Raw genomic sequence first — 25,773 nt, 5'->3', positions numbered from 1 at the left:
TTTCCTGCTCAAGTTTGAGAAGGATGAAGTGGGAGGGAAGAGGGGACATCAGGAAGACCTGGGAAGGGGGCCCCTGGGTAGTGCAGGCAGGTCCATTCTTGGTGACCCCATGGGGCGGGATCAGAGCAGCGGGGGAGGGATGAGAGGAGCCATTCCAGCTCCGTGGAAGCCAGAGCTTCCTCACGCTGTCCAACAATAGCCTTGGCTGTCTCCGCGGGCTCTCTCTGCGGAGGATGCTGTCCCCAGCTGTCCCCGGTGCCTAGAATGCATCGCTGCATCACCTCCCCCTCTGGGAACCAGAGAACGCCCCCCTCCCCTCGGGACCGCTCACAGTCTGTGGAGGCCCTGATTAAGCTATGGCCCTCCCACCCACCCCCATCACTGGCTATTTTAAACATACGTGGGCATGTGTGTGGATACACGTACATATGATGTTATTATGCCATGTGAGTAAGCACGTGCACATGCATGTGTGTTGCACGTGTGTGCGTGTTGCACGCCCCCCCCCTTGGAGCAGTGTTCAAGCTCCGGGGAGATGTCTCTCCACAGAAGCCTCAGGGATCCCAGGTAAACGGACAGATGGCAGAGAGGCTCAGGACCTGGCAACCGGTGGGGGGAGGTGTCCAGGAGAAGGGTCCAGGGCCGGAGGACGGAGACTAGGGAAGGCCCCGGCCGGAAGGGGCTGACTGAGCGCCCTTGCAGAGTGTGGCCGGGGCCTGCAGCCGGGGGCGGTGCAGGGAGGAAGCACTTCTCCACCACAACGTGCAGAGGCTTCCTCTGTCTGTGGCCAGGAGGCAGGAGGTGAAAGGAAGGACAGAGGCCGGCTGGGCCGAGGAATGCTGGCACTGTGAGGAGGGGAATGGGGCCGTGTTGGCACAGTGTGCGGGGCTGAGGGGGGAGGGTGCTCCCTTTGGAGCTGGGGGGTTGGCCTGGGCTCCCTGGAAGGGGGAGCAAAGGGAAGCTCTCAGGGGAAAACAAGAGTTCCCACAAACTTGAAGGTGGGTGAGTGGGAGGCAGATATGAGAGGCACCGGATTTGGAGTCAGGGCTGGGTTCACATCCAGGACACGTTATTTTGCCTCTGACTCCAGGCCTCAGTTTCCCCCTTTGTAAAAAGGAAGACTTGGTGAGGGCTCTGCCCAAGCACATCTGCCTTCTCCTACAAACCAAGACCCTCAGCATCAGGATGAGTCCCCCTCCTTGAGGAGGCTCTAGAGGAGCCTCAGGCCTCCATCAGCCTCAGAGAGGGGTCAAGGCCACTAATTCTGCTTTTTCTCTTCCAGCCGATCTGCCTAGAATCCGGCCCGATGCCCCGCGCCCGCCTGGTCCTTCCCACTGAGGCACACTAGCTGCTGCCATGATCGTGCCCTGAGCCCACCCTGCCCCTGCAGCTGACGGGGCAGGGCTGCGGGCAGAGAGGCTTCCCCAGGGTCGGGGTCATGGCCTCTCTGGACCTGCCTTACCGCTGCCCCCGCTGTGGGGAGCACAAGCGCTTCCGGAGCCTGTCTTCCCTCCGCGCCCACCTGGAGTACAGCCACACCTACGAGACCCTCTACATCCTCTCCAAGACCAACAGCATCTGTGACGCGGCCGCCGCCGCCGCTGCCGCCGTCTTCCCCCTGGCACCTGATCCCACCGCCATGTTGGCCATGCCCGGTGCACGTCGGGATGTCTTTGAGAGCACCTCCTTCCAAGGCAAAGAGCAGGGGGTGGGGCCCCCAGCCCAGCCTGCCCACCACCTGCACCACCACCACCACCACTCCCCCCTCCCTCGCTTCCCTGGAGACCTGGTGCCCGCGGGGGTGTCCTGTGAGGACCTGGGGGAGCCCGGCCTAGTGCCCACCACAGCGCGCTATGCCCTGCGCGAGATCGAGATCCCACTGGGCGAGCTGTTCGCCCGCAAGTCCGTGGCCTCCTCGGCCTCCTCCACACCGCCCCCTGGCTCCGGCCCTGGCCCCGGCCAGGCTTCAGCCTCCCCAGCTTCCCCTTCCCCGGCTGATATGGCCTACGAAGAGGGCCTGGCCCGGCTGAAGATCCGGGCGCTGGAGAAGCTGGAGGTGGATAAGAGACTGGAGCGCCTGAGCGAGGAGGTGGAGCAGAAGATTGCCGGGCAAGTGGGCCGGCTGCAGGCTGAGCTAGAGAGGAAGGCAGCCGAGCTGGAGAAGGCACGGCAGGAGAGCGCACGGCTTGGCCGCGAGAAGGAGGAGCTGGAGGAGCGGGCCTCTGAGCTATCGCGCCAGGTGGACGTCAGCGTGGAGCTGCTCGCCTCGCTCAAGCAGGACCTGGTGCGCAAGGAGCAGGAGCTGACCAGAAAACAGCAGTGAGTGAGCCCGGTGCAGGCACCTCTGGAGGGGGGGGGCTTAGGGGCATTCTGGAGTTTCTGGGGTGTTCTGGGACATTCTTGGGTGTTTTGGAGTGTTCTCAAGTGCTCTGGAGATTCTGGAGCATCCTTGAGGTTCTCCAGCACGTGGCCAACTGTTATGGGCCAGAACTCTGAACTGAAACAAAGGCTGCCTCCAGAGACCCCAAGGAAACCTCAACAGAAAATATTACATTTTGGCACCCAATATCTCCCTCTTTCTTTTGATTTAGAACATAAGGTGGTCATGACCTCCCTGGCTTCTCAAGGAGGTGAGAACCCCAAAAAGGAAGGTGATCACTCCTTCTCTGCTCAAAAAATGCATGAGAACATCATAAATGGAGGTGATCACGCCCTCCCCAACATCTCAGGAAGGGAGATGAAAACACTAAAGGAAATGGGAAATCAAATCAGATTAGCAGGTTTCTGAAGGGGCTCATTCTTAAAACAGGTATACATAAATCCATCAATATGGGAGGTATTACACATAATTACATAAGCACATAGTAACATAACACATGAGGAACATATCCATAAATGCTAGAAATAGTCCAAAAGGAATCCATTGTCCATTAGTTCATGTGCTAGGAATCCAATAATTCCTACAAGTTTTGAAGTCCTGCAATAGACTCACCTTGTGTTAGGGAATCCAATGATTCCTGCAGATTTTGTTCTTAGGTCTTCTCCTTTGTTTCGAGGTTTTCCTCTTTTTCTGTCTCTCTCCAGGTGCTTGTTGCCACCCATCTGATTCCTTCTCCATCTGTAGAAATACAAGCAAACCCTCTCCCCCAAGCAGTTAACCTATCTAGGCCCTTCTGTTCACCACTTTCTAGATTTCTCCTCATCATCTAGCAATTACATTGGAGCTGTTTGCACTGGACACTGCCCTTCTATTGGGTTAAAAGCCCTGTATTTTCCCCAATTGTAATCCCTTTCTGCCATCTGATTGCTTTTCAGCTGATCACATCAAAGTCCTGAACTTCTCTGGAAGTAACCTCAGCTGCCATCATGTCCCACCTGTTTCTTGTATGATATCTTGGAGCTGGGCCCCACCTCTCATTTCCCTGGGTCAATGTATATTCGGAGGCCCAGTGGAAGCCCTTGTGGCATTTTGGACATAGAGTTTTAGGTCTTCTCTCAGCCTGTCCTCTCACTCTATCTCCATATCTACACTGAGCTCTTAGATGTCCAATTTTCCAACATTGAAAGCATCAGCAAATCTCTCTAGAAGTCCCTTGCCAAGAGGGACCCTGTGTTCCCATGTTCATCATTGTCTGGACATAATAAGCATTTGTGCCCACTGTGGCACAGCATCTTATGATCTCCTCTAAAGGAACATCTTTGTGTAGTCCCCATATAACCCTTTTGCAAACGTCATTGGAATTTTCCATAACCAGATGTCTGGTCATTATTTCTGTAGCTGCATTTTCTCCAATGGTTCTTGTTATAGCTGTTTGCAAACGTCCCACAAACTCCGCAAAAGGTTCATTGGGACCTTGTTCTATTTTTGTGAAGGCTTCCCCCTGATCTTTTTGTCCAGGGAGGGAACCCCATGCTTTTATAGCAACAGTTACGATCTGCTCATAAGTTGTTATGGGGTAATTAATCTGTTCTGAATTCTCTCCATACTGACCTTCACCTGCTAGTTGGTCAAAAGTGATTTGTCTATTAACTCCTGTTTGCCTATTGCATCTGGCTTGAATCCTACATAATTCATGATACTCTGAACGCCACAGCAGGTTCTAAACATGTCCTTGCTATGACTTTCCAGTCACTCAGAGTTAGGATTTCATAAGCCAAACTATCTAGTAACATCTTAACATAAGAGGATGTAGCCCCATGAAGAGTGTACCCCTTTTTCAGATCCTTAATTTTTTCCAGATCAAAAGGAGTGTATCTTCTCCTTTTTTGACCTGAAGGGTCAATCTCTTCAATCACAAGATATGCATTTATAAAATCAGATACAGCCTGTCCTTCATTTTTTGCTGTAACCAATGCTTTTTCTAATCTTGTCATAGGCTGCTTCATAGGTGGTGCTGATTATGTTACTGCCTCTCCCCCTCCTCCTTCTCCCTCCACCCATGAAGGGCTAATTGAGGGAAGTAGGTCAGGGTATGGGGAATGCCCTAATGGCTTGTACTTAACTCCATTCTTTTTATTTTTTTTTAAGGTACAGAATCATTCATAGAATGAACATTTATTAATATCACTTATAGTCCTAGCAAGCCCTGCTTGCACTTTTATTTATTTTACTTTTAACATTTAAATTTTTTTTTATTTTATAATTATAACATGAGTAATTTTTTACAACATTATCCCTTGCACTCACCTCTGTTCCGATTTTTCCCTTCCTTCCCTCCACCCCCTCCCCTAGATGACAAGCAATCTTATACATGTTAAATGTGTTATAGTATATCCTAGATACAATATATATGTGCAGAAACGAATTTCTTGTTGCACAGGAAGAATTGGATTCAGAAGGTAAAAATAACCTGGGAAGAAAAGCAAAAATGCAAACAGTTTACACTCATTTCCCAGTGTTCCTTCTCTGGGTGTAGCTGATTCTGTCCATCTTTGATCAGTTGGAACTGAATTAGATCTTCTCTTTGTCTAAGATAGCCACTTCCATCAGAATACATCCTCATACAATATTGAAGTGTACAATGATCAACTGGTTCTGCTCATCTCACTCAGCATCAGTTGATGTAAGTCTTTCCAAGCCTCTCTGTATTCCTCCAGTTGGTCATTTCTTTTTTTTTTTTTTTTTTTTTTAATGATTGAATAAATTTTTTTTAATTTTATTTTATAATTATAACTTTTTTTTTGACAGTACATATGCATAGGTAATTTTTTACAACATTATCCCTTGCATTTACTTCTATTCAGATTTTTTCCCTTCCTCCCCCAACCCCCTCCCCCACATGGCAGGCAGTCTTATACATGTTAAATATATTACAGTATATTCTAGATACAATATATGTGTGTAGAAACGAATTTCTTGTTGCACAGGAAGAATTGGATTCAGAAGGTAAAAATAACAGTTTACACTCATTTCCCAGTGTTCCTTTTCTGGATGTAGCTGGTTCTGTCCATCATTAATCACTTGGAATTGGATTAGCTCTTCTCTATGTTGAAGAAATCCACTTCCATCAGCATACATCCTCATACAGTATCGTTGTTGAAATGTACAATGATCTGGTTCTGCTCGTTTCACTCAGCATCAGTTGATGTAAGTCTCTCCAAGCCTCTCTGTATTCCTCCTGCTGGTCATTTCTTACAGAACAATAATATTCCATAACCTTCATATACCACAATTTATCCAACCATTCTCCAACTTATGGACATCCATTCAACTTCCAGCTTCTAGCCACTATGAAAAGGGCTGCCACAAACATTTTGGCACATACAGGTCCCTTTCTGCTCTTTAGTATTTCTTTGGAATATAAGCCCAGTAATAACATTGCTGGATCAAAGGATATGCACAGTTTGATAACTTTTTTTATTAATTTTATAATTATGAAATTTTTTGACAGTATATATGCATGAGTAATTTTTTATAACATTATCCCTTGTATTCATTTTTCCAAATTTTCCCCTCCCTCCCTCTACTCCCTCCCCTAGATGACAGTCAATCCCATACATTTTACCTGTGTTACAGTATAGCCTAGATACAATATATGTGTGTGTAGATCCAATTTTCTTGTTGCACGTTAATTAAGTATTGGATTCCGAAGGTATAAGTAACCTGGGTAGATAGACAGTAGTGCTAACAATTTACATTCACTTCCCAGTGTTCCTTCTCTGGATGTAGTTGTTTCTGTCCATCATTGATCAACTGGAAGTGAGTTGGATCTTCTTTATGTTGAAGATTTCCACTTCCATCAGAATACCTCTTCATACAACATTGAAGTGTACAGCGATCTTCTGGTTCTATTCATTTCACTCAGCATCAGTTGATGTAAGTCTCTCCAAGCCTCTCTGTATTCCTCCTGCTGGTCATTTCTTACAGAACAATAATATTCCATAACCTTCATATACCATCATTTACCCAACCATTCTCCAATTGATGGCCATCCACTCATCTTCCAGTTTCTAGCCACTATGAAAAGAGCTGCTACAAACATTTTGGCACATACAGGTCCCTTTCCCTTCTTTAGTATTTCCTTGGGATATAATCCCAGTAGTAGCGCTGCTGGGTCAAAGGGTATGCACAGTTTGATAACTTTTTGGGCATAATTCCAGATTGCTCTCCAGAATGGCTGGATTCTTTCACAACTCCACCAACAATGTATTAGTATCCCAGTTTTCCCACATCCCCTCCAACATTCATCATTATTTGTTCCTGTCATCTTAGCCAATCTGACAGGTGTGTAGTGGTATCTCAGAGTTGTATTAATTTGCATTTCTCTGATCAGTAGTGATTTGGAACACTCTTTCATATGAGTGGAAATAGTTTTAATTTCATCATCTGAGAATTGTCTGTTCATATCCTTTGACCATTTATCAATTGGAGAATGGCTTGATTTCTTATAAATTAGGGTCAGTTCTCTATATATTTTGGAAATGGGACCTTTATCAGAACCTTTAACTGTAAAAATATTTTCCCAATTTGTTACTTCCCTTCTAATCTTGTTTGCATTAGTATTATTTGTACAGAAACTTTTTAGTTTGATGTAATAAAAATCTTCTATTTTGTGTGATCAATAATGATCTCTAGTTCTCCTCTGGTCATAAATTCCTTCCTCCTCCACAGGTCTGAGAGGTAGACTATCCTCTGTTTCTCTAATCTATTTATGATCTCATTCTTTATGCCTAAATCATGGACCCATTTTGATCTTATCTTGGTATATGGTGTTAAGTGTGGATCCATATCTAATTTCTGCCATACTAATTTCCAGTTTTCCCAACAGTTTTTTTCAAATAATGAATTTTTATCCCAAATGTTGGTATCTTTGGGTTTGTCAAACACTAGATTGTTATAGTTGTACCCTTTTTTTGTCCTTCGTACCTAATCTGTTCCACTAATCGACACAGTTTGATAACTTTTGGGGCATAATTCCAGATTGCTCTCCAGAATGGTTGGATTCTTTCCCAACTCCACCAACAATGCATCAGTGTCCCAGTTTTTCCACATCCTCTCCAACATTCATCATTATTTATTCCTGTCATTTTAGCCAATCTGACAGGTGTGTAGTGGTAACTCAGAGTTGTCTTAATTTGCATTTCTCTGATCAATAATGATTTGGAACACTCTTTCATTTGAGTGGAAATAGTTTTAATTTCTTCATCTGAAAATTATCTGTTCATATCCTTTGACCATTTATCAATTGGAGAATGGCTTGATTTCTTATAAATTAGAGTCAGTTCTCTATATATTTTGGAAATGAGACCTTTATCAAAACCTTTAACTGTAAAAATGTTTTCCCAATTTGTTACTTCCCTTCTAATCTTGTTTGCATTAGTTTTGTTTGTACAAAAGCTTTTTAATTTTATGTAATCAAAATTTTCTATTTTGTGATCAATAATGATCTCTAGTTCTCCTTTGGTCACAAATTCCTTACTCCTCCACAAGTCTGAGAGATAAACTATCCTATGTTCTTCTAATTTATTTATGATCTCGTTCTTTATGCCTAAAGCATGGACCCATTTTGATATTATCTTGGTATGTGGTGTTAAGTATAGGTTCATGCCTTATTTCTGCCATACAAATTTCCAGTTTTCCCAGCAGTTTTTGTCAAATAATGAATTCTTATCCCCAAAGTTGGTATCTTTGGGTTTGTCAAACACTAGATTGCTATAATTATTGACTATTTTGTCCTGTGAACCTAACCTATTCCACTGATCAATTTCTTAGCCAATACCAAATGGTTTTGGTGACTGCTGCTTTATAATATAGTTTTAGATCACGTACAGCTAGGCCACCTTCATTTGATTTTTTTTCCCATTAGTTCCCTTGAAATTCTCGACTTTTTGTTCTTCCATATGAATTTTTTTGTTATTTTTTTCTAGGTCTTTAAAATAGTTTCTTCGGAGTCTGATTGGTATAGCACTAAATAAATAGATTAGTTTAGGAAGTATTGTCATCTTGATTATATTTGCTCAGCCTATCCAAGAGCATTTAATATTTTTCTAATTATTTAAATCTGACTTTATTTTTGTGGCAAGTATTTTATAATTTTGCCCAAATAATTCCTGACTTTCCTTTGGTAGATAGATTCCCAAATATTTTATACTCTCAACAGTTATTTTGAATGGAATTTCTCTTTGTATCTCTTGCTGTTGGATTTTGTTGGTGATGTATTAAAATGCTGAGGATTTATGTGGATTTATTTTGTATCCTACAACTTAACTCCATTCTTATTTAATTCTTCATCTAGTTTATTTGGCTCCTCCCCCTCATACTCTTTCTTCTTTTTCCTTATTCTATAACTTATATAATTTCTTAAAGCCAGTTGTATTAAATTATATGTAGTATAATTGTAGTATGTTTCTTTGGAAATTGAGTCAAGTCCATTTTCATTGTAGAATTGACATAGTTGCTCTCCTACTAATTTCCACTCCTCTAGATTAAATTCTTTTTCCATAGAGAACCAAGGAGATGTGTACTGCACAGTTTCTAAAAGTTCAGTGATCTGCTCCCAAATTATAATCAAACCTTGGCTTTTCATAACCTTGACAATGCTCTCTACACATTTTCCTTGAAGAGAAACAGAAGGCTGTTTTCTAAACATCTGTCCCATCTTAGCTGAAATTCTACTTTCACAAAGTTTCCTTGTTGTACTCACCCTAATTTCTGGGTCAGAGAGACTTTCCCACTGAGATCAGGATCTTGTCTGCCCCACATTGGGCGCCAAAATGTAATATTCTCTGTTGAGGTTTCCTTGGGGTCTCTGGAGTTCCTTTCAGTTCAGAGTTCTGACCCATAACAGCCAACAGGCCCATGCACATGTCTGACTGACCATGTGGTGGCCACACCTCCCCAAAGGGGGGCATAGGCTCAAAGAGGGGGTCTGGATCAAATGAGAGGAAACGGAGGGCAGATAGTCTGTTCATCAACAAGCATTAATGGAGCGCCGACTGTGTGCCGCGCTAAAACAGCCCCGGTCTCCCAATGCCGGGAGATCACTAGGCACTAGATAATAAGCATCACGGAGGGCACGGTCCTCTCAGAGGGCTTTAGCAGGACTCTTAAAGCAGACGTGGAGAAAGGGCCTAGTGTGAGAGGGAGAGCTGGGTGCGGATCCTGCCCCTGACCCATCCTGGCTTGTGCTCTCCAGGACAGGTAACTCCCATTGGCAGGGAATAGCAGGTGCTGCCCCAGGTCCAGGTGCAGGGTGAGGGAAGGGCGGGTGTCCAATGAGCCTGCAGAAGGCCTGGGGATGGAAAGGAGGCTGTGAGCTGCAGGGACGCCACCTTCCCCAGCCACTGAGGGGGATCAGCCCCCAGACTGGGGGACCAGGAGCAGGGGGTGGGGCGTGTGTCAGTGAGAGTGCCTCCAGATGAGGGGGGTCGCTCCTCAGACAAGCTGGGCAACTGAGGGATGGCTGCTTCTGGCTGGGCCCTGAGCACCCTTCCTGCCCTGAAGTGCTGGGGGAGGGGGACATATGGGGGTGCATGTGTGTGTGAGTATGTGGATGCATAAGTGTATGGGGGTGTTTCCCCCCAGTTGCCACAGATCCCCTCACTCCCAGGACAGCCGGGGCTGACTAAAGCAGAGCAGGGGTTCTACACCCTCGGCTCAGTTGGACTGAGCGCCCCGCCCCCGCTAGCCCTGCCCTCACCTGTGACCCCCAGGGATCTCCCAGGCCGCTTGGGCCGGGGTCACAGGAGGGAGGTACAAGTGCCCTCGGAGGCTCTCCCGTACACCTCGGACCCCAAGAAGCCCCCTTGCTCCACGAGCCCTGTGATTATGCAGCCTGTGAAGGAAGGGCCCCCACCCTCCAGGCTCCCCCCCAGAGCAGTGACCCCCACACACACAAGAGAGCTTTTCCTGATGTAAGTGCCAGGAAATCGACCTCTGGTGCTCTGTGCGGCCGCTCCCGGCCGTGGCCTCCGGACGCTGTAATCAGCTGTAATCCTGAGCCGAGTGCAGTCCTTCCCTTGGAGGTGGTCAGGGGAGCCAGGGGTCAGAGGCAAAGGGACTCGGAGGGTGGCCATGGAGGTAGGTGAGGGCCCCTGGGAGCGAGGGGATTTCCAGGGGTCACAGATGTGGAGGATCCTGGGGAGCCACAGGTGAGGGAACCCGAGTCAGAGCTGAGAGAGCGGTCAGAGGGGTTTCCCGGGGGCCCCTCGGGGGCAGGGAGGGGAGCCAGCCACGTTCCTCGCCCCCAGGGAGGTGGTCCAGATCGACCAGTTCCTGAAGGAGACGGCGGCGCGGGAGGCCAACGCCAAGGTGCGTCTGCAGCAGTTCATCGAGGAGCTCCTGGACCGCGCCGACCGCGCCGAGAAGCAGCTGCAGATCATCAGCAGCAGCTGCGGCACCACACCCAACGCCAGCCTGGGCCGCAGCAGCGTGCCCGGGACCAAGGGCACCGGCAGGATGGTGAGTGCCCGGGCTCCTGGAGCAGAAACAAGAGCGACCCGACGTCCCCTGCGGCCTTCCGAGGAGGGCGCCCAGCCGGGACCCGTGGGGGTCACCCAGCCCGGCCAGCGATGCCCACAGTTTCGGCTGAAGCTCTGGGTCAGCCGCTCCCCTCTGGCCTCCCAAATACAGGGGCCCAAAGGAAGGAAGTACCGGCTAGTGTTTGTGTGGCATTTTAAGGGTTGCTTCCAGTTACAGGTGGGGAAACTGAGGCAAGGAGAGAAGCTAAGTGACTTACCGGGCCTCCTGCCTCTGAGAGCGCCCCCTCTGGGACAGCTCTCCCGTCATTTTGCAGCTTCCCTCGCCCCAGCCCCCGCCGTGGCCTCCAGTGCCCCCTTAGGTGGCAGAGGTCCTGCCAGCCAGGAGGACGTCAAGGGCAAGCCCTACAATGGGCCGCAGCAGAGAGCTGGCGAGGGCCGGGGGCAGGGAGGACCTCCACAGACAGGGAGACCGAGGGACGGAGAGGGAGCGCCCCACTCACGCAGACCTAAATCAGGGGCCGAAGCTGGTCCAGGTCAGAGCCAGTAGGGGTAGGGCCGGGGCCGTCTCCCCCTTTCTCTGCCTACTGAAAGCAGCTGGGCAGGAGACAGGAAGGGGAAGGGGCGGCAGCCTCCCCGCCCAGGCCTCCCCTTTCCCTGAGGGTCTCCCTGGGACCCAGAAGCAGCTCCCTCTGGTTACAGCCTCTCCCAGGCTAAGCAGCCCAGGCCCAAGTGGGCCAGGAAGGGGGGGCCGGAGGTCCCTGTGGGACCCGGCCCAGGCCAAGAGCGGGCACCCCAAGAATTTGTTGTGGGCTGGGGTCCTCCCTTCCCTCAAGGAAGAGGCTGAGCAAGGCCCGCCCCAACCTCCTAGAGCTCAGGGTAGTGAGGGATGGGGAAGCGGGGGGCGGGGGAGAAAAGGGGGCGGGGGTGGGGGGAGTGCAAAGACCTGGCTGGGCCGTGGCCTGGGAGGATTTCATGGAGCTCTCTCTGGGTCTGTGTGTCTGTCCTCTTCTTTCCCTCTCCCTCTGTCCTTCTGTTCTCTCCCATTCCCGCCTGGACCCTTTCAATCCTCACCTTTCTCTTCACTCTCCTGTTCCTCCTTCCTTCCTTTTCTCCCCATTCCTCTCAATTCTCCCTTTCTCACCTTTCTTCCTCTTTTCTCCAATTATTCTTTCCTTTTCTCCCTTTTTTCCTCCCCCTCCTTCCTTTCTCTTTCTTTCTCATCTCTTTTCCTCTTTTCTCTCTCCCTCCTTCTCTCTTTCCTTTCTCCTCTCCCTCCTTCCTCTCTCCTTCTCTCCCTCTTTCTTCCTGTCTCCCCTTCTTTCTTCCCCCCCTCTGGCATTTAATCTCCTCCTCTCTTCCCTTCTCTTCTTGTTCTCTCTCTATCTTCTCCCCCCCCCTCCCTCCTGCCCCTGCACCTCCCTATCCTGCCCTCTGCCCCCTCCCCACAGCGGGACCGGCACTCAGGTCCCATCATGCACAACACATACGCCGTGTCTAATCACCGCTCCTCCTCCAGCACAGGGTAAGCTCTTGTGGCCCCGGCCCCCCACCCCACCCTCGAGCACCCCTCCCCCACCTATTCCCACCCGGCTCTTCCCCCGGGAAGAATCATTGACCCTCGCTCTCCCCTCCTCAGCCACTGCGGCAAAGCCTGCACTGACCTGTCTGCTCCTCTCTGACCAGGGAAGGCTTCCTGCAGGAGGGGATGGGGAGGATGGTTGGAGCAGCAGCTCCCGCCGCCCGGTCCCGCTCACGGCCGCCTGCTCTGGCCTTTCTTGCCTCCACCCAGGGCCTCCAGCCGAGCGAAGGCCTTGTCCCAGAGCTCGGGCTGCTACGACAGTGACACCGCAGACCCCTACCCCTCGGAGGAGGCGGCCGCCGGGGACGGGGCCGGCGGCGCGGGGGCCCGGGCTGAGGGCGGCGCGGGCTTTGAGAGGCCGCAGGCGCCTCGGAGCTCGGGCCTGAGGCGCCAGGCCATCCAGAACTGGCAGCGGAGGCCTCGCCGGCACAGCACCGAAGGGGAGGAGGGCGACGTCTCGGACGTGGGCTCGCGGACCACCGAGTCCGAGGCCGAGGGGCCCTCGGAAGCCTCGGCCTCCGGCCCCACGCCCCCCCGCGCCCTCAGCAGCTGCCGTCTGTCCGGTGAGTGCCGAGCCCCTCGGGGGCCACGGTGGGAGAGGGGGCGCCAAGGCCCCGAGGCCCCATTTCCTGCCCTGCCCCTGGGGCTGCTGGGGGTACAGTGCAGAGAGCCGGGGAGGGCTCTCGGCCCGCGTTTGTGTCCCACTCCTGACCCCTCCCGCTGTGTGACTGGGGACGAAACGCTCCTGGGACCTAAAGTAAGGAGGCCGCCCCGGATGGCCTCCAGCCCCTCTCCCGCCCCCAGGAGACGGGCCAGTCTCAGCTCCTCATCACTCGGCGGAGAGCTGGCTGCTCCCATTTACAGAAGGGAGAAAGGGACAGTGAGAAAGCGGGGACAAAACCTGGCTCCGGCCAGCCACTTAGGGTCCAAAATCAGATTGCGAAGAGATCTCCCCACTGTGCGGCTGAGCATTTCTTGGCCCCTGGCGGTCCTTCCTCCCCTCCTCCCGCCTCCAAGTAAAGGTCTCCAGAGGGAGCGGGAGTCTCCTCCCTGCCTGCCTGCACCCCATCAAGCCCTCCGGGGGTGTCCACGGCCCAGTCCCTTCCTCCCCCAGCACCTGACAGGCCCCTCCTGTTCCCGCCCAGCTCCCCACCACTCCCGTCCTTGCCTTCTCCTCCCCGACCCCGTGCCTCAGTTTCCCCGCCGTGCACCCCGCTGACACTGTGTTAGGTCCTCCAGCCCGCTCAGAAGGGGGCAGCGGGCGGGGCCGGCAGGCTGACGGCGGCAGCCCCTCACGCTCCAACGAAGTCATCAGCCCGGAGATTCTGAAGATGCGGGCGGCCCTCTTCTGCATCTTCACCTACCTGGACACCCGGACCCTCCTGCACGCTGCCGAGGTCTGCAAGGACTGGAGATTTGTGGCCCGGCACCCCGCCGTCTGGACCCGCGTGCTGCTGGAGAACGCCCGTGTCTGCTCCAAGGTACGGCCCGCCCCCGCTCTCCCTTCCCAGCCCCCAATGACCTTTGTGTCATCTCCATCTTCAGGGGACAGTGGCCGCCAAGCCAACTCCACTTTAGTCCTCACCATTCAGCTGTTGCTAATCCAATGCACCTACTGTGTGTAAAGCCTTTTGCTTATTCAGGCTATTTCTAATCCCTTGCTGTATACAGATCAATGCACCTACTGTGTGTAAGGCCTACTGCTTATTCAGCTGTTTCTAATCCCTTGCTGTATACAGATCAATGCACTGCACAGGGAAGGGGTAGATACAAAGTCCATTCAGGTCACCGTTATTAAGAACCTACTGTGTGTAAGGCATTCTGCTAAGCTGTCTAACGGAATTGGACACTGACAAAATCACTCTAATATCCATTATTTACACAAAGTTCCCAAAAAGTGACAACCGAGCAAACAGCTCTCACTTGGGAGTCCTCGAGGAAAATATTCACACGTGTCAAAGGCATCCTCGACACAAGGCTTGAGAAACGGGCCGACTTTGGGCAAAAGGTCCTGCAGCAGGCCGTATTTTTATGGTGCTCCAGTTGGCTAAAAGGCCCAGAGTGCACAACATCCCCCTGGGTCTCGCTGCTTCTGAACTATTTTTACAAAAGCCCTTGATTCAGAAGAACAAGATTCTCCAAGGTGGAGTTTCCCATGGATACGGCAAAATTACCTTGAGAGATCTGACAGCAAAGATCCTTTGGGTCCCCCTTGTAATTATCACCATCATGAGATAGCCATTGCCATCACTGTGGAGGCGACCTAGCAAAGTCCCTATAGGTAGGGAGGTCCTCAGATGCCCCTGTTTGCAGAGGAAGTTGTCCTGAATGAGCCAGTTTGCAAGGACATGAGTGGAGCTTGATCTAACTGTAGACCCAGGAAACACCAAGTGGATGAAAACCACCTGTCATCCGCGTATGTTATGTCTACTGTGGAACTGGGCGGACAGTCAGAACCTGCCCCAGACGTAAACACGGCACAAGGACAAAGAGATAGGCTCGTAATTGAACACATGACAGTGGGCCAAATTGTCTTTGCCAGTTTTCAAATAACAGCTCAGCACTTTCACCGACCGAAATTCCTCCATAAAGTAAAGAACCATCTTTTTAATTTCATTATTCTTCTGCGGATGCTACATGGCTCTGAATCATGGGATACCTCAGTCTCTGAAAAGCTAAAGCTTCGTGCGTGTAACGTTTGCAGACTCCGGGGACCCTCTCTCAATCTCCCGTTGCTGAAATGGTCCCCCAAGACAAAGGTTAGCTATAGCTCCCCTCACAGGGGTTTAATGGAGCTCTTGAAGGGCAACGGAGTGATAAAGCTGACAGCTGGCGCCCCCGCTCTGGTGTTAAACACATGAAGCTTTATCATTTAACCACTTCATATCCCTTTGACAGAGGGATATTTTATGAGAATTTCCGGGGCATTTCTCCCTAGAGCCAGGAGTGTGCTAATTAATGCCTTTCCTGCCTCAGTCCCTGGGAGAAGGACTTAAAGTGGCTGCTCTGTGCATTTGCCCTCTCAGGGGCATTTCTGCAGAACGTTGGCTTGACTCCTGCAGCTGATGCTCCCAAACACTCCCAGGCTTGTCCACTGTCCGGGCCTTTACGTGGCACCTCTTTCCAATCTTCCCCAACTACAAACGAGAGAAAATAAACACAGAGACAAAAAGCAGAGGCCACGTTTGGGGCCACGTGTAGACCCAGGTGGGAAGATTAAAGTCTGAGCCCTCGCTCCCACCCAGCAGCTTAGAGCACATCTCCCCGTAATTGCAGCCAAACAGGAAAGAGGCCAAGAGCTGCCCTCTTGGGAGATAATGGCTTCCCTCTCAGTTCCAGTTCAGCAGCTAATCAAAAGGATTTTTCTTCACCTGTGGTTAGTGGTCCAGAAAGCAGACGTGATACTGCACCAAATTCACCAGCCAAATACTCAATAAAGGCCGCGATTGGCCAAGTTCCCACCCTAGTGAGAGAGAAAAACTTGTGCACAAACAAAATTAATGCAACTAAGAAGGGAAGGAGTCAACTGGGAAAACAATTCTGCTTTGTATGTCTTTGATATGTGATATCACCATTATGTAGTTCTGTATGTATGTGATATGATATTATTTAGATATACGTGGGTTATAGAGATACTATGTATATGTATGTGATAGCACAGTTATATAGAGACTCCTTTGAGCCAGAGGTTCCACTTCCAGGAAGGCGTCCATACAAAGGAGAGATCCCCACACGCCGGGATATTTATGGCAACCTTTTTCTTGTTAGCAAAGGTGGGAGACGTCCGTCAACTGCAGAGGGGCTGAATGCATTGTGGGCCGTGAGTGAGAGGGAATGTTGCTACCCTGTGAGAAAGGGTGCTTGTGATGAAGACGGAGAGCCATGGGAAGACCTACGTGAAGTGTCGAAGAATTAAGGCAGCAGGGCTAGGCAGGCAAATGACTTTCAAGAACACAGATGTTCTTCCTGGCTGTGTGACCCTGGGCAAGTCACTTAACCCCAATTGCCTCAGGGGGAAAAAAAAGACTAAATGTTGTTAAATTATAATGGCCAAGCTTGACCCCAGAGACAAAAAGAAAAGTCGCAAAGCGGGAGGGAGCACTATGGGTGGGGATGCTGCAGAGGATCCCAGATTTTTTTCAACTGGAATAATAGTGTGATTGTTTGTTTGTTTGTTTTCCTTTTTGAAAATTCTTTGTCAAGAGAAATGGCTCTCTACAAGTAGACGGACAGAGAGACAAGAGTCAGAAAGACCGGAGTTTAAATACAACCTCTGGTGTTTTCTGGCTGTGTGACCCTGGATGAGTCACTTAATGGTTTGGCTGCCTCAGTTTACTCTTCTGTAAAATGGGGTGATAACAGCACCTATCTTCCAGGGTTGTTGAAAGGATCAAATAATATCATAATTATAGTACAGAGTAAGTGATTAATAAAGACTTTTGCCATAGTTCCCTCTGTAAGAGAGAAGGAAGGAGGAAATCGTGGGATTAAGAAAATTGAGGGGAAAAAAACAACAACCTTTTATCTGTTCTTGGAAGGCCAGCATAATTCCCACTGTCTCCTCGCATGTTCCGAGTCTCTCCTGTCTCCCCTTCCTCCATCCTCCCAGCCTGCCCAGCTGAGACTGGTTTATCACACAGTCTCTATTATTCGCCATCTCCTGTATGGAAGGAAAGCTTCTCTCTCCAAGTAGGCCTTGGAATTGAAAACTTCTTCATAAGCTCAGGTCTGAACACACAGTAGGTTCTTGATCAGTGTTTGGGAGTAGACTGGTTTTCTCCCCTTCCTCTGCCTTCAACCTCCATCGGCCGCGGTGGCGGGTGTGTCCGGGACCCCAATGGGGGACTCTCCTTGTCGCCCCCAGTTCCTGGCGATGCTGTCCCAGTGGTGCACCCAGACGCATTCCCTGACGCTGCAGAACCTGAAGCCCCGGCAGCGGGGGAAAAAGGAGGGCAAGGAGGAGTACCTGAGGAGCACCAGGTGGGTCTGGGGCAGATCCCACGCCAGCAGCGGACGAGGGCTCCGGGCAGGGCCCAAGGGAGAGGCCGGACGCGGGAGGGCCATGGAGGGGCCCTGTCAGAGGGCACTGGTCATTCAAGTAATGGTGGAATTGGAGGGGAACCATATCCTCAATCTAATCCAACGGAGCATTTATTAAGCACTTAGTGTGTGCTAGGAACTGTGCTAAGCGTACAAAGACAAAAATGTGTCACTACTCTTACATTCTACTGGGAGAACAGAATATGGGAGATAAGAAGGCCCGAGTTCAAATTTTGCCGGCTGTGGGACCCTAAGCAAGTTACTTAAGTTAGTTTCTTCTTCATCTGAAAAATGGGATAATGATGGCACCTGCTTGGCAGGATTGGGGGGGAGACCAAATGAGTTAACTGCTTTATAAGCCTAAGCACTGGATAAGTTCTGGTTATTATCATCAGAACCGTCAAGGCCACATGGGGAGGGTCTGCCGGAGGACCCAGGTCCGGCACCTTTCCATATTGTCTCCTTCACGTCTCCGTCCCTCGGTTTGCCCATCTCCAGTATGGAGCCATCGGGCCGGCTGATCTTTAGGGTCCCCTCCCATCCAAAGTCCACGAGCCTCTGATTTTCTCGCTGTAGAATGTGAGCTCCTTGAGGGTAGAAGCTGCTTTTTTTGGTCCTTGGGAGTTCCAGTACCTTGCACATTGTGGAAACTTAATAAATGCTTGCTGGGCTAGCCCACGGAAGTGGTGAGGGACGCCCGTGGGGGCCCGCTGACCCCGGCCGCTCTTCCCAGGGGCTGCCTGGAGGCGGGGCTGGAGTCCCTGCTCAAAGCTGCCGGCGGGAACCTGCTGATCCTGCGCATCTCCCACTGCCCCAACGTCCTCACCGACCGCTCCCTCTGGCTGGCCAGCTGCTACTGCCGGGCCCTGCAAGCGGTCACCTACAGGTGGGTCCGAGTGCCAGGGCGGCAACAGGGGGGTCCCAGGGGGCCGAAGAGGCTATCCCACCCCCCAAAAAAACACCCCCCGAGCATCCTCTCTGACCCCTGATCCTTGCTGATGCCAGCTTCACCTCAGTAGTGCGGTGAGAGGCAATGGGTTCGGAGGCAGGAAACACCCTGGTCCAGTGGCTTAGTCCTTCTGGGCTTCAGTTTGTGTGTCTGCGAAGTGGGAACGGCAATATCTGCACAGCTTTCTGCATGAGATTGCGGTGAGGAAAGTCTGAAAATTTTCACACACAACCTGGCCCCCTCCTTTCTTGGCAGAGGTGGGGACCTACGGGTGTGGAATAGAGCATTTACAGAAGGCGTTTGCTAGCTTACTGAATTACTTTTTAAAGTTTTTCTATTGTGAGTTATAAGGGGGTGGCTCACTGGGGAGAAGGAGGAAATGAAAGGAAAAAAACAGAAACCAGAGCGACAATCTGAAACCCTCCGCCCCTCTGCAGCCTCCAGGGGGAGACGGGTGGAGGGCTGGGTGAAGGCGGCCTCGGCGGCCGAGGACCCGGGAGGCCCCCTCGGACCCTCACTCTCCTCCTCTCCCCTACAGGAGCGCAACGGATCCCGTTGGCCACGAGGTCATCTGGGCCCTCGGGGCCGGCTGTAGGGAGATCATCTCTCTGCAAGTGGCCCCTCTTCACCCCTGGTGAGTGGGCCGGGGGCTGGAGCTTGAGCAGCTGATCCAGAAAGCCCACGATGACCCCTCAGAAACGGGGGAGCGGAAGCTGGGGCGCAGAACCTCGGGGGCTGCCCGCTCGGGTCACAGGAGGGCTCCTCCTCTGGGTCCGTTAATCGATTCATAAGCAAGTGGGCCCCGGCTCGTGCTGGGTGGGGTTAGGAGGCCTTGTGGAACAGAGACTGAAGGGGAAGCATCCAGGGGAGCGTCCTGGGAGGCACCCCCGAGGCCCCTCTGACCTCCCTTCTCGCTCCCCGCCTTTGCTCCCCCCACCCTGTCTTCTAGCCAGCAGCCCACACGCTTCAGTAACCGGTGCCTGCAGATGATCGGACGCTGCTGGCCCCACCTCAGAGCCCTGGGGGTAGGAGGAGCGGGCTGTGGCGTGCAGGGCCTGGCGTCCCTGGGTGAGTGCCCGCCCAGGACCTGGGGGGTCCCCTGCTTCCAGCTTGGGCCAAAGGGAGGGTCTGCTGGGGACCAGGGAGTGACCCCCGTGGCGGAAAGAGATGAGGCCGTGGCTTAGCAAGGTGGAAGAGAGGAGGTCGGGGAGAGTTTAGTGGCTCATTTCCCAAGGGAGAACTTATTCCGCCTGGGGGGAGGGGATCCTCTTACTGAGAGGCCAGAGACTGGCCCGGCCGAGGAAGGGAAGCTGTGAACCAGGCAAACCTGCCGAGTTTCCCTGACTGGGGGAGCCAGGGAGCTGCTGCTCAGCCCGGCCTCTCCTCGGCTTCTCCCCACCCCAGCCCGGAACTGCATGAGGCTGCAGGTGCTGGAGCTGGACCACGTGGCAGAGATCACCCAGGAGGTGGCCGCCGAGGTCTGCAGGGAGGGGCTCAAGGGCCTGGAGATGCTGGTGCTCACGGCCACCCCGGTCACCCCCAAGGCCCTGCTGCATTTCAACAGTGAGTCCCGGGGCAGCCGGGGCAGCGCCCCCTCTGTGCTGATCCTGGCATGGCCCCTGTGCCAGCCAATTGTGGGGCAAGGGGTGAGGGGGGGCAGGGCTGATGGGAGTTAGGTCTTGGCTAGCTCCATCTCTCAGTGCTCTGCACCTGGAGACTTCTTTGGGTTTGATAGATGAGTGGAGAGGTTAATGAATGGAGGGGGAGGGGGATGGAGAGATGGAGGGATGACTAGAGGAATAGAGTGATTAATGAGTGGGGGAATGGATGGGTTAATCAGTGGAGGAATGGATGGATGCACGAATTAGTGAGTGGAAGTGAGAATGGGTAGGTAGATTCACAAATGAATGGAGGAAGGGATGGATGGCTGCATTCATGAATGGAAGGATGGCTGGGTTGATGAATGAATGACTAGAATGATAGATGGATGAATGAATGACAAGATGGCTGGATTAATGAATGAGGGGATTGATGAGCGGGTGGATTTAAGGACAGATTAATGAATGGATGGCTGGAGGGATTAAGGGATGGAGGAAAAGATGAACGAATGAACACACAATTTGCCAGTCCTCCATTAATCCACGTACAAAACCCCAAACCCTTCCTTCGGCATCCGAGTTTGGGGGATGACTGTCACAGGATAGAGGAGCTCCTGACGTCTGAGAGGTTTGGCAAGACATCCCCCCACTCATGCAGCCCTGGGTCAGGCCCCAGCCAAGAACTGCCTCATCCTCTCTCCCCGACTCCTTCCGCCCCAGGTGTTTGCCGGAACCTCAAGTCCATCGTGGTACAGATCGGGATTGTGGATTACTTCAAAGAACCTGGGAGCCCCGAAGCCCGGAAGCTGTTTGAGGAAATGGTGACCAAGCTCCAGGTGGGAAGACTGGAGACCTCTAACCCCCCCCAAGCCATTTTCTTTAATCCGACTGTCCCAGAACTTACTTCTGGTGTGCGGTATGTAAAGGCTTCATCCCCCAAATGACGGGCTCAGTGGAGGAAGAATAGAGCTGGGGAACAATTCCAAGAAGAACCCACATTTTCTAGAGAATGGGAGGGGACGGCCTTCCTCTGAGGAGTCTGAGCTTCAGGAGCCTTCCCAGACTAGGTGGGGGAGACGAAAATTGGCCGGAGGATGTTTATAAACTCCTAAAGAGAGGAATCCCTCAGTGAGGGGCACGTCTTCCTTCCCCAAACCTGACCCAAAGGCCAGGGTCCTCAGGAAATACCCATGTTTAGAGCATGGTAAGATGAGGATGGGGAAAAAAAGAGTGGGAAGGGTGATAATAGGGGCAGCTCCTGCACCCGAGGGCTCGCTCTCCTCCCACCCCTGCTCCTGCACTCTTGTTATTGTATCATCCTGAAGACCGGTGGAGAGGGGGGCTCACCAGTGACCTTCTGATCGCCAGGTCCAGTGGATTTTTTCCAACCTCCTTTTTCCCGACCTATCTGCAGTGTTTGCCATTCATGGCCCACACCCCGGTCTTAATACCCTTTCCGTCCCTTTGGCAACAAGCCAACACGTGGGCATCCAGCCCTTGATTGAAGATGGCTGAGGAGGAGGAAGCCATCCCCTACTCCCTCCCCCCTCCCCCAAGGCAGCCATTCTCCTTCGGATCAGCTCTTATTGTTAGCAAGTATTTCCTCGCACCAGCCATTGCCCTTCCTTCTGCCGCCAGGACTACAGCAAACACACTGCCGTCATGGGGTGATTCTGGACAAGTCACTTTAGCACTCCAGGCCTTAATTTGGTAATCTATAAAATGGGAGGTTGAACTAGATGGCTTCTGAAATCCCCCCAGATCTATGACCTTCCAGGCCCCCCAGCTCTACTCGAGCTTCCTGTAAACCTGCAGATTCTTCCAGATTCTTCAGTCCCCATGGACGCCCCTTTCCTGAGACTTCTCAAGTAACTATTGTACTCCTTGCCAGCCACATGCCGGTGCCCCCTGACCTTTGCCAGGCTTACCCACTGTTAACCATTTCCACATACCAGATGCTCCAGGCGAGCTGGATCATTCTCTTCATGCCATCAAGGCCTCCATCCCCATGAATGAACCCTTTCCCACCCAGAAAAGTTGCTTACCTGGGTCTGTGTCATCCAATAAGTGTGTAGCTGGGGTTTACCCAGTGTGCAGGGATCTGAGTTCAAATCCAGACTCAGACACATGCCAGCTGTGTGCCTCTGCCTCAGGGAACATAATAGTGAGATAACACCCAAGGACAGAGTAAAGATGAGGATCAAATGAGATGACTTTTGTCAAGCACACAGTAGGTGTTTAATAAATGTTTATTTCCTTCCTTCTCTTAACACCTCAAGGATACTAGACAGGCAGTGTCCAGTGGTTATCACTGACTCTTACTTCTGGCCAAAATACGTTCTCTTTTTTTTTCTCTAAATCCTAAAATTATTTTACATCTTCCTCTCACTTCTGCGTAATTCTTTGTATCACGGCCGCCTCGTGCTTTCCCATGATTTCTGGGGAATCTGAGCCTGCCGAGGATGGTTATGGCCACATAGCGCGATAAGAAGATTGGTTTGTTCCAGGCCATAATTCCCCAAATCAAGCCTATTCTTTCCTCTTGTTCGCTCCTGAAGCCAGCTCCTTGTTCATTGACAGTGTATATTTCTCAATATATTTGTAATAAGAGCTAACACTTACGCAATGCTTACTATGTGTCAGATACTGTGCTGAGTTCTTTTTTAACGAATATTATCTCACTTTATCCTCAAGAAACCTCTGATGTGTGCTATTATTATCCCCGTTTTACAGATGAGGAAACTGAGGTAAACAGAGGTGACACACATACACATACACATAAATGTTGCAGAATATACCTATGCTCACTTACGAAACTGTACATATACTTATAGATATGTAGGTGGATGGATGGATGGATGGGTAGATAGACAAACAGATAGATAGATAGATAGATAGATAGATAGATAGATAGATAGATAGATAGATAGATAGAAGGATGGATGGATAGATAGAAAGATGGATGGATAGATAGATGGATAGATGGATGGAAGGACAGATGGATAGATAAATGGATGGATAGATATAAAGAAATAGAACTAGAGAGTTAGGTAGACAAGAGAGCAAAGACTCCTCTTTTTTTGGTCTTTGCACCCCCAACATCTCACAGAAGGTCTGGCAGAGTGTGACCCAGAGCCGTGCCCGGGCAGCTATTTAACTAGGACCCTCTCATTGGCAGATTGGCTCCTCTATACCATCATCAGATAGTTCCTGTGCCCTGTGCCACTGGAACATGACTGGTTCCCTTAGCATTCTTTGGGGCCCACTATCAAAATGTTGGCCATATAAAGGCTATCTTCTCCTTGTGCCGGAGACATGAAGTTCTGAATTTGAATCCTGCCTCAGACACTCACTGTGGGACCCTGGATAACTCGATTCTGTCTGCCTCAGTTTCTTTATCTGTAAAATGTGGCTATTAATAGCACTCACTTCACCAGGTTGTTGTAAGAATCAAATGAGACATTTGTAAGGCATTTTGCAAACCTGCAAACAGTGTTTGTGTTTCTATTCTTCCTTTTTTCCAATAACAATAACCTAACCACCTAGGACACCTTGAACTCGTGGCACGGGAGACTAATTCCCTTCAGTCCTTTCATTCAGTGCCTCCTTTTTCCCAGACTTTCCCCATTCAGCCCCAGACTGTGATACTCTTGGATGCCTCCATCAGCTCATATTTTTCTCAGCTGGTCCTTCAGCTCTTCCATGTCCCAGAGGCATTTTTCCAAAGTCAATCTTGCCACGGTTTCGATTTGTTGAAGCAAACCTAAGTTGAACATCACTCTTTGGGGTACACTCCCCCCTCACCCAGGCTGGGATACTGCACCGGCATCAACCATGAGCTTCCATTCTCCAAGTCTTGGAGCCACCTCAGCTTCCCCAGCTCCACTGTCAAGATTGGGGCGCCCGTGCTCCCCCCAAATATCTACCATCCCCGCTGGCTTCTATCTTCAATCTTCCAACATGAAGTGTGAATTGCCAGCTTTGTGCCCCAACTTAATTCTCCTAAGATTTTGCCCCAAAAGTTGGTCCAGTTGATACTGATACCAAACCACAGAATTCAGAGTTGGAAGAAGCCTTTGCAGCCATAAATTAAAGGAATCAATCCAGTGGCCGTCTGGCCATGGTTCATACCGGAGATGGTCACTGACTGGACATCACAGAGCCATGTCCACGTCCTCTTTAGGGAACTTCAAACTCCCCTTGCTATAGCCCCAATATCGTCAGTCCTTCGTACCCATCCCCATCGGGTCCCTCTCCTCGGCTAGCCGAGTCTCTTTATTTGCTTCTGTGGCTCTTCTTCTTGCATCAGGATGCTCCAAAATCCTTTTTCCCTTCCAGGAGCGATGGCTTTTCGCACTCGGCTTTCCCGGTGCTAACAAATTGGCTTTCTAGCAGCCAAGTTCCCATTTATTCAACAAGCATGCATTCATAGCTCTGTGAGTAAGCTTGTGGCTTGGTAGATTTGGGCGCTTTCCCAGATACCGGTTTTTTGTTTGGATGATACTAAAATCCTAGATTTTCATATTTGTGTCTTCCCTCCTACTAATACCTTAAAAACTGGTCCCTGATGTCCTCAAAATTGGGTTGCTCCCAGAACAAACTCCTGCCGGCTCTTCTTAGTCTAGACTTGTCTTTTCTTTAATAACGATTTCATTTCCCTTCTGGGGACGAATGGGACTGTGATTAGAGGGTCCAAAGGGGGTATCTCCACTTTTCCTTGATGGCAAAAGTACTTTGTCATAAAAATCTTTCCAGTTTTCTGCTGTTTCTTATCCCCCTTTGGTGGTCTTTAAGTCAGATCTTTCACCACGCACTTTTAATTGTGCTCATATACTCATTCTTTCTCTGTAAGATTTTATAGATGTGTTTCTCTGATTTCTACTCCAGTTCTAAGCCCTGGAGGTTCAGAGAAAGGAAAAAACCAATTATTTCCCACAAGGAGTTTCTATTCTAATGAGGGCGACGACACAGACATAAACCAGGTTCACACAAGATGTATACCAAGGGTAGGGAAAGAATCAGGGAACAGCTGCAGCATCCGCTGACATCCAGAATTGCTGAGGCATTTGGGGTTAAGTGACTTGCCCAGGGTCACACAGCCAGGAAGTGTTCAAGTGTCTCAGACTGGATTTGAACTCAGGTCCTCCTGACTTCAGGGCTGGTGCTTCATTCACTGGGCACTTCCTAAGCAAGCCTTCTGGGATCCTTCAGTAATTACCCATGTTTTTCTGTGTTGATCTATGCCCCTTTCTCATAATTGGGATATGTGTTGCAGCCAAGACTCAGAGCGTCCCTCGTGGCTGATGGGACCACTCCCCTGAAAACCGTTCCCTCTTGGGTCCGCTTTATTAGAATAGTGCCCTGTCTTGGTGCCTTTCACCAATGACTCTGAATCTGGATTTGCTGAAGTTGACGCTTTTACTGTATCATGATCCAGGGAAGATGATTCGTGAACTACTCCAGGCGAGGGCCAGGGTTGTGAGTCTGAACGAGGGCTTGTCCTGGGTTCAAATCCCAGCTCTTCTGCTTACTACCTGTGTGATAAATCGCTCATGTTTCCAGCCCTTCACTTTCTTCATGTGAAAACAGGTTTGGGGAATAATTGGCTTCCGAGGTCCTTCCGACTCAAGATCTCTGTAGGGTCCTTTGAAATTCTTCTAGCAAACATGGCCTTCGTTTATCTCTTC

The 25,773-nt window shown here is 50.6% G+C and overlaps 1 protein-coding gene across 1 annotated transcript in view; it reads left to right on the top strand.

Moving 5' to 3' along the window:
- The first annotated feature begins 969 nt into the window (after positions 1 to 969).
- Positions 970 to 25,773, top strand: part of FBXO41 (F-box protein 41) — a 31,112-nt gene continuing 6,308 nt past the window's right edge. The window contains exons 1-11 of the mRNA XM_074285553.1: positions 970 to 2,319; positions 10,690 to 10,900; positions 12,369 to 12,442; positions 12,710 to 13,062; positions 13,730 to 13,980; positions 17,364 to 17,479; positions 18,273 to 18,425; positions 19,027 to 19,122; positions 19,438 to 19,556; positions 19,893 to 20,051; positions 20,807 to 20,922. Coding sequence (XP_074141654.1) covers positions 1,439 to 2,319; positions 10,690 to 10,900; positions 12,369 to 12,442; positions 12,710 to 13,062; positions 13,730 to 13,980; positions 17,364 to 17,479; positions 18,273 to 18,425; positions 19,027 to 19,122; positions 19,438 to 19,556; positions 19,893 to 20,051; positions 20,807 to 20,922 — 2,529 coding nt within the window. The 5' untranslated portion in view covers positions 970 to 1,438. The remainder of the gene's footprint in view (positions 2,320 to 10,689; positions 10,901 to 12,368; positions 12,443 to 12,709; positions 13,063 to 13,729; positions 13,981 to 17,363; positions 17,480 to 18,272; positions 18,426 to 19,026; positions 19,123 to 19,437; positions 19,557 to 19,892; positions 20,052 to 20,806; positions 20,923 to 25,773) is intronic.

Source organism: Sminthopsis crassicaudata, chromosome 2 (genome assembly GCF_048593235.1).
Source record: "Sminthopsis crassicaudata isolate SCR6 chromosome 2, ASM4859323v1, whole genome shotgun sequence".
In the NCBI taxonomy this organism is placed as follows: Eukaryota; Metazoa; Chordata; class Mammalia; order Dasyuromorphia; family Dasyuridae; genus Sminthopsis; species Sminthopsis crassicaudata.
The sequence above is the reverse complement of the archived record's forward strand: the minus strand, read 5'-3'. Positions and strand labels throughout refer to the sequence as shown.